Raw genomic sequence first — 14,065 nt, 5'->3', positions numbered from 1 at the left:
AAATCTTCTCTTATTATTACCTTAGTTCCTTTTAAGAGTTTTTTGTTGTTATAGACTAAAGTTTTCATACTTCTCCTCACGAACTTCACAATCAAAGGGCGTGGCTGGTTATCTGGACCTGGTAGTCGATGGGAGCAATCAATGTCACCGAGTTGCAGATCGACTTTCAATTGTTCCTTACACAACTTGACAATCACCTTATCAGTATCTTCAGAATCGGATTCGGGCACGCCGAAAATGCGCAGATTATTAAGTCGGGAATATTGTTCCAGGGATTCTGTTTGGTCTTCCAACTTACGTTCTAGCGATTGCACTTTATCACTTAACGCATTAATTTCACCTTCGAACTGCTTTTTGACGATTTCTGTAACCGAAGAAACTAGTAATTGCACAAAATCCTTATTTTTGAGAGTTTTTTGAATGACACGCTCTATGAGTTGGTCTTCACGATCCTCTTTATCTTCAGATCTGGTACTACTGCTTCGTAAATCCGGCATTGTAAATTAAACGCTTTAAAACTTCTTCTATGAGACTGTAGTGCGATACGCGTGTTCACTCGTTCACGGTCATGCTACGACTACAGAGGGAATCGGTGCTGGATGGCGGCGTAGAACTTAGAGGTAATTAGAGCTTTGTATTCGGGATCGCTCCTTCACTCTACCTCTTTGAATGAGACACGATTTAAACTGTTCACCAAGTTCCTAGTATACACAATACTTTCAACTTAGCCACTCTTCCTCCAAATGAAGAAGCTGCACGCACTGAGGGCCTCCCTACAATTTAATGGAATGATCATTTCATGAACCCATATCAATGGGGTTGGAAGCTTACAAAGCATGGGCTACTCCCAGTACCATCAACAGCCGAATTAGCCCCGTAGGAATTACTTAATAACACCGCCTGCAGGCAGAAAGGAAGGATTGAAATGTTCCTCAATATGCTACAATTGCATAGGAGTGTCGTGCATCAATACACCAAAAGAAGTTGATCACGACTCAAACAAACGACGACGTCGTTCTTTGATCGCACATATCTTCTTAACGACTTGACGCAATTTCAAGTGTGGATATTTATTCGACGCATAATTTTAGGTTCCTCAATCTGTGAGGGAGTAAACTTTTGATTAAAAAAGTATCATTTAAGAGTTAATAATGAAAAACTGAAAAAGGCCACTAATTTCGAAGTCTTTGAGCCACCCCTCCGTTACCACTATAGCAGAAAATTGGTGCAAACTTGAAACACTCTGTTTACATGTAAACAAAAAGATTAAAACCATTTCCAGCTTGCCGAGAATTATTTTGCGTACAAACCCTAAATTGCCTAGCCTACTATCAAGAAAGAGTTATAATTAAGATGACCTTATAAAAGTGATGTTGATTGTGATCCCTTTCTTTTGGATCTGAAACGTTTTAAAATGGATTATTATTTTTGGGTGTAAAAATATCAGGTTTGACCACTCTCGCCATCAAAACTCGTGCTTTTGGCAGTTTAACAGGATTTCTTGCTGTTGAGCTTAAAAAAACAGAAAAAATCGAACACTATTTTGCTAATTCTTAAAATCAGCAGTTGATATGATTGTATGTCATTTAATTGGGTCAAAAAAAGACTTTGCAACTATTTGTGGAGTTTGTTCTGCATTAAATTGCTCTATTTTTCTATATTTTCATTAACATTTTGAACAAAGGCAAATCAATTATTTTCCCACAGCGGAGGTTGCGTGTGTTTGTATCAAAAATATAATTACCGAAGTATATAATTAATAATTAGCCTAAAAAATTTTAAATGGCAATTTTTTACAGTTAAACGAAAGAACGGCATAGGTGTAATTAAAAACGCATCGAACGGCCTAACCGTTACTTATGGTAATGGTCTCGCACACCTTTCACAACTATTTTTTACCTTATTAAAATTATTGGAGATGCCTTTAACCTTCACAATCCATATCACTAACAAACAATAAATCGCGACGACACACTTCATCCTTGCAATATTTCGTAGTGAAATCAAATACTCATCTCAAACCTCTTCAGCACAAACTTGAACTAATTCAGAACAAAAGAATATAATCTTTTTATATGTGTCCCTAATGTGCAGTAGTTATGGAGAGATGGGGATTCTTACAAAATGTGACTAATTTGCGACATTGAGGATTCGTTTTTGACACTTGCCTACCCCTTTTAACTACTCAATTGTTATACAAAAAATCCAATTATTAAGTGTTTGTCAATATTAACAAGAATTAAATATTAGGGAAATATTGCGTCAGTGCATTTCCCACATTTAACGTTTTCTCTATTGTAGATGCAATATATGGACCGAAAAGTCATACTCCAATGAGTTTATACAATCGTTATACAGGTTGTCAACTGATTAAAGTGTGCATCACGATATAATCGATGATTATCTGTACCGTGTAAGCTAATAAGCTCGCATGAAAACCGACTTGGCTTTTGCAACCATTTGTCGAGATATGTCTTTAATTGTTCTGGATGTAATTATGATGTCGTTTATCTTAATACATTTTTTAATTGAATGAAACGAAGCATACATGTTGTTATTATAAACAACAGTTTTTTTATTGTTTCATTTATATGGAAATGTACCAAAGCTTCAATTCTAGGATACTGCAATTTTGATGCGTTGCTCTCAATTCTAAATTTACGTGTCATAGTTACGAAGACGCATTTCTTCGCAAGTAATTGCCGAGACACTTATAAATCCATTTGGCAATTTCACATCTTAATCTTAAAATTATATACCTTAGGAATATCTCGCATCTTTTCTCTTCTTTTTTGGCCTTTGGGAAGTCACATGTATATGTTTGGTGTTTATGTTTACTCTTTTTTTGCAAATTTGAAATTAAAAGTAGATTACACCTAAACATGAACAGAAAAGTGGTTCAGATTGAAAATCGGAAAGAAAGTTTCGCGAATGTGGAGATTTTAATGCTTGCACTCATGCAAAACTCATTTGCTTTTAATTAAACTCCGCCGTATTTGTTTTAAAGCAACGTTGGAAATATTTGCTTACGGTTCGAAGGTTTGAAGAAATCTCTACATTTTTCCAAGCTAAGAGAATAGCTGAATATTTTTACATGTGTTAGAATAGGAATCGGTGGATTTTCTTATGACACTGGGGTGTAAAATATATCTTCACAGTGCTACATGCAACATTAGCTTTAATCAAGGTTTTTGTAGGCAGTGAATTATGGCAGTGGTTAGCAATAAATGTCTGTACATTCGTTTTTGCACAAGAAATTTTCAGTAATACAAACATATTTGACTTTTACTAACAATAAAAGGAAAAAGTCTATATGAGCGGGTGCAGTTTGTGGTAATGTTATTATTTCCATCGCAGTTGTTCTTTTCCGATGCTTTTTGCACAACTACTTTCATACACCGGGTTTAGCATGAGTAACTCGTCGCCTTCTTTACAAAGAAAAAAATAAGTCCGCCTACAATTAAATGGTAATTTTGTTAACAATACCCGGGATTTCTTTTAACATTGACTTTAATCAAATTTTAATTGATCGAATTCCGCGACATTGATGTTTACATTTTTTGTGTGTCAATGTTACCTCTTTGTTTGCAAACTGGCACAAAAATCTTCCTCGCACGAGAATTTGCGAAGCAGTCGTAATTTAATGCTATTACCTTGGCCAGACATAAAATTGCGCCGTTTCCCTGTGACGCTACTGAAAAATACGGTCCTAGCGGTGTCGTTCAGTCGTTTAGTGTTTACTGCGACAGTTGAATGTCGGTAATTTCAGCTGCTCCCTCGGGATTTCGTCCCTGATAATATAATACTGTCGCCCGCTCTAACTCATACGTATGTTTTTTTGCGAAAGAATGTTTATTTCGCATCCCCCAAACTTATATTCGCTCGCTTATTTTATTCCTAAAATTCTAATAATGTGGCGATGTTAACTTTATAACCTAAACTGGATTTGGGCCTTTTTTATTGTAATTATCTATTCTATTGTGAACTGTAATTGTTATAAACTCGGTTATAAATGAGAACCACCATTTACAAATAGTGCTATTTTCATTTGAATCGTTTTTGGCAATCACGAAAAACACGTTTATTGTTGATCAGTTTTTGTACACAGTCACTAGTATACAAGAAATGAGGTGCTAGAGGAGACTAAAATAAATGTTTCGGTTGCTAGTCTCCAAAGTCCCAAAATTAGCGACTCTCTTTTAATTTTTTTGTCAAAAAAGTTTCCACAGACTTTACTTAGGTTTTTGCATACCAAAAATGTAGTTACGAACTAAGAATTAAAGAAGAAACGATACTTTGTGACTTTCGGGGGTTCATTTTAGATCTTTGGCGCATTAAAAATGCTTGTTTTGCCAATTCTGCTCCCTCAATGTTTTCTTGCATACTTCAATAATCGGAGATTTACCATCGTCCTTCCCAGACGTCTTAAAAATTGGTTCCAAAATTCAAATCAATTAAAAGAGCTCTGGAATGTTGATATCAACCGGCGAGGTCGGCGCTATCAAGCTGATAACGGCGTAAACATGCGTGCCAGTTCTAATACTTACTCGTTTTAATTTACCATAGGAAACTAAAGCCATCTAAATAATTACTTAATGAAGTTGAAATTCCAAAATAGTAATTTGCCTCTTCTTCTAAATGATAAGAGCCTTCAGGCGCAACAAAGACAATTGAAATATTTTGACGGGAATGGTTACAAACTGTCAATTAATTGTAGCGTTATTTAGAGTAGCGGCGCGACGGCGGCTGAAACACAACTCTAGATACCACCTTCTTATAATATGGTGAATTTCACCATTTGGGGCCGATCAAAGGGACTTCAAATAACGTTAGATAATATTATACAGGTATTAGTACTTGACTGCTAAATTGCGAGGGCAATTTATTTCCATCTACAAATTGGGAACCCTATAATTCCAACCTACTCATTTATAGTTAGTCGATACATTGAGTGCCAGCTTCCAATCAAGCTTGCTTACATTTTACGGTAGTGGTGTCCTTAACCCAAGACTTAATTTTCCGCCAGTAGCAATCGAAATTACTAAAATACTGTTGACATTTCACGTTTGCACTATTAATTCGGTTCTTCGACTCGGCTTCAATCAAATCGTTCTTTATGGTTTATATAATCACAGCATCTCTAATACAACACACGCCGACGTAACGGTTGTCTAAATTGCTCAAGAATGTATAAATATTTATTGTCTTTATTAATTTACCATGCACCGGTGCGCCATTCAAAGCGTGGAAGAAGTTTGACAATAAAATCATTTAATATTATGGCGTTGTAAATATGTGAAGAGTTCATAGAAGTTCAAGATGAGTATAAGTACATATAACGAACATAGTCATTAGCACGTAATTAGTAGTGTAACACATAATAATTGTTCGTGGGATTGTATCCGTTGTTTGCGTAGGTTTAAGGCTTTCAGGCAGGCTCATTACAATATTGCTTTTATCTGTTACATACATTCTAATTCTTTACGTTCCTGCTAATGGGATTTATTATATTATGAATTTGAAACATCATTAGGTGCTGATTGCTGAAAGGAATAGCTGCAGTGTATAGTGCCAGTAATTTTGTTTCTTATTTTCCATGTTTGTTATCTGATTCGTTCTCCTACGCCTATCCTTTACCCTTATATACTCGATTAACATTTGATTGTGTCCTTATGTGGAGTTTTTGCACGGTGAAATTTATGGACAGTTTCATTGTATTTTTATTTGTCAATATTCTTGAAACTGCTGGAACGGTTAGCTTTTGAGACTTAATAATAATTACTTTCGAAATACAGCACCACGTGGGAGCCTAAGTATTTACGAGAGAACGTATAAAAAAATTATCGAATATCGCGAACTATAGAATTATTAATTTAATAATCTACGTTTTTGTCCGAGTATAACAATGGAATTTGGAACAGAACGAAAATAAATAGCGCATTATATACGACAGTTTTGAAGCAAATATATACCTACATCATTCTATCATTATTGCGTCCATACATTTACCAATTACGCACATTATTGCGTCCTTCGAACTATTGCGTCCGAATATCGGACGCAATAAAGGCATCGCCTGTATTTCCATGTTCCCGCCATTTTATCATTCAAATACTATCAACGAAGGATGCACCGGTTTAACAGATTCCTATAGCACAAACCAGCTTTGAGCCATCTCTTGCCGTTTTCGAGATATTAAAAGATAACAAATTTTTAGTGGACGCAATAATAGTTGCAGTTCGTACGAAGTTGTATATTTTTAGTTCAGCACTTTGCAGCTAGGGGCGGTAAATTAGTATACGCTTTCAAGTATACGTTTTACAAAGTTGGTATATTATTGCGTCAAACATGTGGCAACACTGTAAGCTATTTATAGACATCATTTCGATAAGATAATCATCTTTTTATATCTTAAATGAGGATAATTATTATACTCTCCATTCGGAAAGTACATTGTTGCGTCCAGATACGTTTAATTATATTGGAGCTGATCTCCAAAAATGTAACAATTCAAAAATTCTACTCAATAAAATTGTTTAACATAAAAGGTGGTATTTGGTTATCAAAAAATTAAATTTCGCTTTTGAATATTTTTGGTCGATAGTTAACAGCTGACCCCCCTTTAATGGCTGTAAATATTAACTTGGCGAGGTTCAATTGAAACGTGACGTCTCTTATACTATTCCCAGCATTTAAAAACAAATTTTTACTACAAGCGTACACTTTAATTTTTTTGCATTATTCCGTAACCCCGAGCTGATCTCCGAAAATGTAACAATTCAAAAAATTCTATTCTTTAAAATGGTTTAACCTAAAAAGTTGTATTTGGTTACCAACAAATTAAATTTCGCATTTGAATATTTTTGGATGATGGTTAACAGCCTGATCCCCCTTTAATGGCTGTAAATATTAACTTGGCGGGGTTCAATTGAAACGTGACGTCTCTTATACGATTCCCTGCATTTAAAAACTAATTTTTACTACAGGCGTACACTTTAATTTTTTTGCATTATTCCGTAACCCCGAGCTGATCTCCGAAAATGTAACAATTCAAAAAATTCTATTCTTTAAAATGGTTTAACCTAAAAGGTTGTATTTGGTTATCAACAAATTAAATTTCGCTTTTGAATATTTTTGGTTGATGGTTAACAGCTGACCCCCCTTTAATGGCTGTAAATATTAACTTGGGGAGGTTCAATTGAAACGTGACGTCTCTTATACTATTCCCAGCATTTAAAAACAAATTTTTCCTACAAGCGTACACTTTTATTTTTTTTGCATTGTTCCGTAACCCCGAGCTGATCTGCGAAAATGTAAAAATTCAAAAGATTTTATTCAATAAAATTGTTTTATTTGTATTTGTATATAAGGTAAAAGTAAGTAATTATAGTAATAAATGAATGTTTTCTTATACGTGATCGATTTCGCTTTTATTTAGCATCTTCGGACCTTTATTAATTGACGCTAAGGTCCGAATATGCTAAATAAAAGCGAAATCGATCACCAATAACTTATAAGAAAACATTCATTTATTTATAATTATTTACTTCTACCTTACAAATTCAATACAAGTAATTACAATAGAGACATACGTCGACAAAAACCAAAATCAAAATTTTATACCAAGTCCCACACCTTTACAAGGAAAAGCAATTGGACTCGTAGTCGTATAATTAAATTAATTCCTGCCGGATCAACGTCCTCTTGAATATGTGATTAGACGAGGAATGACTGAGCATTAACATTGGCAACATTGCAGGACGCAATAATATACGGCGAAATCCATATACGGGTGCGACAATGGCGCATATGAAAGGACGCACGAATGATTCAATATGACTGAAAATTCGTATATCGAAATACTGGGAATTTTTGAAATCTGGTTACGATTCTAGCCACGACATACGATTCCAAACCAACATTCACGGCAATAGTTTAAGAATTCCTATCCGTTCTAGGAGACGCAATAAAGTACAAATACGTACGGACGCAATAATGATAGCGGGATGTATATATATACATTTTTGCGTATACGATGTATGAGTTTCAGCGTTGAGTGAAGGATTTAATTACTCAATGGTTTCATGAGATGATTTATTGGGGTCTACACATAAGCGAGGCGAATTGGGTTGTAAGCAAGGGTGTGTCATTTTTTTGTGAGTTGCGATTGCCAGTTCCGTAATCTCACATTTAAATATCAGTTAATTAATTTATATACAGGGTGTTCCATTTATTTTGAGACGGTCACAATTATTACGAAAACTAGCAGGGATATCAAAACATTTTAATAATGCTATGCATATTTTTACATAATTGTCCCTTAATGGGCAAATGTAAGGCAAGTAATTTTTAGAATAGAAACCTATAGGTTTAGATACTTCCTATTGCACATTCTTGTTCTACATCGGAAAATAATAAACTTTTGTCAGGCTTTTTTGTCCCTACACTTACCATTTTTTAAGTAAATGCGTGATTTTTGCTGTTAGCTACAAATCTGCTCCTTATTTTTTTAACAGGAGAAAATAGTTACGGAATATAATGGCATATAACTTGACATAAAGATATAAAGAACGATTTTAGGGTTGGTTACTTCTTGTAGCATGATGGCTAATTAGAATAAATTTGTGTTTATTTAAGAAAGGAGAGTATGGCTCTTAGAAAAAATTGCTGAATGGCTAGGCGAATGGTGTAAATGACAATTGTTAGTGAGTAATAAACCATGTTTAATAGAGTTGTTTTAAAATGGGTTTAAATAAAATAAATTAATAGTTTTCTGATTCTCTTAACCAAAGTAGTCACCTGCGGTTCCCAATTTAAATAACTCACTCACTCATATAAGCGTTATGGATAAAATGAGCCGGCGTTCCGTCAAGTTGAAACCAGTAGTTTTCCCCTTCTCCAAGAACGGTACAATGAGATCTATGATAATTATTAAAAATAAATGCATAATGGTCACAATTTTACAAAATCTAAACGGAAAGCATGACAGATAGGCATAGGGAATGTAATACTTGATCGATGTAGAATTTTTTCGACATTGTCTATATAATTAAAGTTGTTTTTCTAATTTGTTTACATAACCTTGGCCAATAGCGGAGACTGAAAATATAATCAGTAGAGAACCTTTGTGAGCCGTTTAGTGGCTCCATGAATCTACATTTTAAAGTGTAAAAATAAGGCATACTGTATTTGAAATAATTAACTTTCTACGGTATATAGGGAAATGTGGTATTAAACACGTAACTTTCGAAATTACAATAAAATAAAGGGTGTTCTATTTAAAACAAAAAAGTTGCCATCCGAATTCGGTAAAACCGCACATGAAACGATCATACGATAATATTTTCTTTCGATAGATCATGAACTATGTTGGTATGCACATTTTCAGATTTAAATTATCAATGGAAGCCTGAACACTTTCAAGTAACGGTTTGCGGTAAACGGCCTGTATGTTATATGCACATTTTCAATAGTTAATGCCTTAAACTCATCGCACAAATGTAATAATTTTCTTTGCTAATTTAACCTCTACTGCTCATGATTCATGGCTAGTGACGCTTTTTAATAATTTTGATGCACCACAATCCAGGTTGGTTTTAATTAGACCTTTTAAAATAAGGACAGTATGTGACTCTCGTAAAGTGACAGGAGGCAAGAAAAGTAGTGAGGGAAAGCCCGTATCATGGAAACGCAAATTTTCTGACATAAAGTAGGCATCAATATAATTTCATGAATATTTCAGGAAAATAGATGTTTATACTCGTATACCGAGAGACTGAGATGAATCATTTAATTCTGCGTGTGAAAGTTTATTTCCCGATAAGGGATCATATGACACTTTAGTCCTGTTGGGTGAGTTGTTTCTCACCTCTACTATAGGGATCTCGTAAGCCGTAAGAGGTACAAAGTCGGTTTCCTGAAATATTCAGGAACCTTTAATTTTTATGAATGGACAAAGCAGAATTTTATGCTGATTAATTATCCTATTCATAATTACTTGTATCTCTACAAATAGCAAAGTTATGGTCAAAAAAAGGAAAAATGTCATTTTCGAAAATGCGTTGGCTTTAATTTATTTTTCAAAAATATTTAAAAAAATAATTACAAAATCAGTGATAGCAAATACTTAATATTTTATTTGGAAATTAATCTTGATTCTTGAATGTTTACTTTGAAGTGTAGAATGTATTTCTTATGGAAATCATTTCAAGGCCGATAGTAATTGAATTTTTTTAATAATCGAAGACGCCACCAGGAGGATTCAACTCTGGCTCCTTATCAAGAGTGGTTGAAGAAACGGAAATCTGTAAGGATCACACGGATACAGCAAGCGATCAGTGAGCGGAAGCGCTAAAACAAAATTAAGGTGCACGGCATCGCAATTTCCCTAAGCGGGAAATAAATACAGAAAAGAAAGGAAAACAAACTCCCTCACCCAAAGGTACACGGTGAAAATACTAAAATTGATACGGAAGAAATCGAAATACGGTACGGACGCACAATCAATATTCGGAAAAGAGCAAAGATACGGTACCTAGAGACATCAGAAGGGACCCCTCCTAAAGTACGCTGTTACCATATATGTATGTATGTATAGAATTCCCAAAATGTGGAAAAGGAACGCGGGGTTTTCCAGCCCGTCGGGCGCCGGCGTATTCTTTTGATAACGTTCGAAAATGCAAACTTCTTTCATTACTTACTCGGTCCCCTGGTATCATAAAAATCTGAGACCAGCAATTCATGATTAATTAGCGCGCTTGGTTAATTCGACGAAGTTTGCTGCAAAACATCCGATTAGCTACCGATATTTAGGACCAAAGCTTCCAGAGCCTACACGAATAATTAAAATGTCTGTACGGGAACAATTATCAAACTAAACAATTAGCTACGACCTCATTTTCCTTATCAGCGGCTAAATGAAGCTACAGTTTTCGTTTTCGGTTTGGAGTTTCTCCATATAGCGGGTTGTTCATACCTACGCGAAAACGGGTTCTTGTTCAGATATCGTCAAGATAACAAAAATCGGAAATTTAATGTCGATCATTGTAAACGAAGTTTTCATGAAATATGCGTAACTGTGTTATATTTTAATCGTAAGGGATTAGATGGAAATTTAATCCCTTGGGAGCAAATTAACAACTTCTGTCCTCAAAAATACAGATTAAATAGTCGTTGGATACCATAAGTGCGAGAAAGTCGTTTCATTTTTTTTTCAAATCTGTAAAAAGCTTTCCGTTTCAATGCAAGAAGCATTTCGTGGAGTTAAATCCAGAAAATAATGGGTCAGTTTTATGTTTGCTTTATAAAAGGTAATTTATTTACTGAAGGAGTATCATTTCCAAAAATTTCGAAAAAATGTGTCAAATGTAGTCCACACTTTGCGTAGATTTAAAAAAAGAACTTAGAGCATACCATTAAAAATACTTCCGGTAAGAGCGAGGTCGTATGAAATTGAAAATACGTTAGCTGAAAATTTCCCAGGTAGTAATCGACTCAGTTTACGAACCACCTGTCCGTCCCCTTTGTATACCTGGAAGCAATTAAAATTGCCATAATTTGAATAATTTAAGTGGGGATTTACATCCCAAGTAACAATAACGCTTTACAACAAACTAGCGAATAGACTTTAGGTGCACTGTGAACACCAAAATTTAGTTACAAGCATCCTGAAAATTTTAAATTTTGTGAATCGCGAAAAAATTATTTGAAAATTACAGTTCAGAAGGGTCAGGCGTGTTCACTTTTAAATTTATTATATACAGATTTTTACCCTGATATTTCATCACCAGGTTAACCGCAAATAGTGAGGTTAAACACGGACGGGGGTTACGGATAGATCAAACATTCCCATAAAGAGTGTTACATGTTTGTTACACGCGATAAGTACAAGTATGCAAAAATATCTAAAGCGAAAAGTTTCTCCCCAAAAATTCACTTCTTCTGTGGAAGAGTCGCTCCCATGAAAGTTTACCGTTTGTGGGTGCAAAGCCTTCTGCAAAACTAAGCAGTGAGGGTACAGGAAAGAGCCATGGGTCCCTTGCACAAGTTGTGCAAATGTAAAGCGAAGTACACGAATGGGACAGGTGAGGAGGATGAATAAAGAAAGTATTAATGTCAGTTTAATCTATACTAAGTGAATATCCTAAATACCTGTTTAAAATGTTTTTGAGCACTTAAACGTGGTCTGAATCCCCTCAAACATAGCACAGCACTTAATACACATTTCCACCTAATTTTTCGATTTTTGGAGAATTTTGTTAAAATATGGCTTTTTAATGGTGTTTTAATCTCATTTTTAAGTGCTTATTAATCGTGCTCTACGCCTCCGAAAACATAGGAACCGCGTACATATGACCAAAAGCAAAAAAACTCTTACATTTGGCGCTATTTTGTACGCCATCCCGAATAACTCATTTTCGTTTGGAATTTCGTGTTGACAAACGGCATTTTCGGATTCAGCGGGGTCGAATAAAATGCTTCTTGCATTTGGATTTTCGCAAAACAAGACTCGACTATATAACAAAAACCTAGGTTCTGTGGAAGTAATGGTAATTCTTCAACAATGTTAATGTTCATGTTTTCGCTCTAGGTAATTATACATTTTCATATCACGTATTCAAATTTAGAATAGCACCATTCATTGATGACACGTAAAACTAACTTTTGCCTTTTATACCTATTTATAGAATTCTTTTACTCGCCAGAAGAATACGCCTTTCTCCCCAATAAACATCCCTAGAAGATTAAATTACTACCTCGATAAATATTTGATCATGTTCCTAATGTTAGAAAAATAACTAAGCGCCTAATACGCATTCTCTTATTACAGATAACAATGGCGAATTTCATCCAGTTTCGTCGAGCAAGACGAGGGTCCAGTTCCAGTGTGTATATGCAGGTAAAGTAAATGCATTTCTTAATTTCGGTAAAAAAAAAATCGTTTTTTTTAATCCTGTACGTTTACACTTAACACAAACAAGAGAGTATAAGAAGCTGCATAACAACAGGCAACTTGATTTCGCGTTACGATAAAATAATGCTGGCATCAAAAACGATAAATTGATTTAGCGGAATCGCAGATTTGTGGCAGTATATGACACTGACGGCCGAAACATTTTTACGAAGTTTTTTATGTGCCTTCGTATGGAAGTTTTGGAATCTGAACAGATGAAATATGCAATAATGCAAACTGTATTTCCACCTGATCACCTTACTGTGACAAATTGAGATTCGAAAAGGTTCGTTTGATCTGACTCTTCACGACAGCATTTTAAAATGACTCGCCTCTGAACATTTTTGGCAATAAGTTTCTGTTTTCATAATGCAAAAAGTTGTGTTTTTTGGATGTTGAATTGCACAACGCAAAACATGCCTTATCTGTGCCTAATTCATAATTTCTAGAATTATTATCAAGTGATAATTACATATGTCCACAGTGCAAGGAGTGTGTATGATTTACCACCATACTAAATATGCTGCTAGAGGTTTTTTGCGCCCCGAATGGAGATTTCGCACTTCAGGTCTACGTCGAAAAGCTGCAGCGTAACGATCGTGGTGGTTATTTGAAAACTATTAATCCTTGGTTACAGTTTTATTATACGCACAACTATTCTTAAGCTACCTTTGTTTGGTTTAACTGGTGGCTATTGGGATATTGGAACCCCTTTTTGTCAAAATGGGAAATGTGGCATTGTTATAATATAGGTACCCTGTAACGAGGAAAACTCCCTTATTCGGTTTGATTACAGTTGTGTTGGCAACAATCGGGAACTAATTTATTTGCGCACCCGTAAACAACCACTAAATAGTGTTTAATATCTAATTTATAGATTCACCTCGTATAATGCGCAACGTAGTCCATCGCGAAGCGTTTTACTGTTTAAAACTACAATTACGATAATCTAACCCTAATTGCACCTCTAGTATGTTGCAATGAACCCACTGCGACACGTACAGAGGGTGACTTCATCTCGTTCTATACCTACGAAGAAGTGAGACGACGGGTAGGTATTGTGAACCCTATAATTAAACATCAGTCGGACTATCTCTGACCGCGGGCTCTTAT

At 35.0% G+C, this 14,065-nt stretch overlaps 1 protein-coding gene across 1 annotated transcript in view; it reads left to right on the top strand.

The window, feature by feature from the left end:
• LOC116169584 (protein sprint) overlaps window positions 1–14,065 on the top strand; it is a 189,340-nt gene that overhangs the window by 12,042 nt on the left and 163,233 nt on the right. The window contains exon 2 of the mRNA XM_031485717.1: window positions 12,830–12,898. Within this exon, the coding sequence (XP_031341577.1) occupies window positions 12,836–12,898 (63 nt within the window). The 5' untranslated portion in view covers window positions 12,830–12,835. The remainder of the gene's footprint in view (window positions 1–12,829; window positions 12,899–14,065) is intronic.

Source organism: Photinus pyralis, unplaced genomic scaffold (genome assembly GCF_008802855.1).
Source record: "Photinus pyralis isolate 1611_PpyrPB1 unplaced genomic scaffold, Ppyr1.3 Ppyr1.4_LG4, whole genome shotgun sequence".
Classification (NCBI taxonomy): Eukaryota; Metazoa; Arthropoda; class Insecta; order Coleoptera; family Lampyridae; genus Photinus; species Photinus pyralis.
Note: the sequence above shows the minus strand (reverse complement) of the source record. Positions and strands in the feature narration are given on the sequence as shown.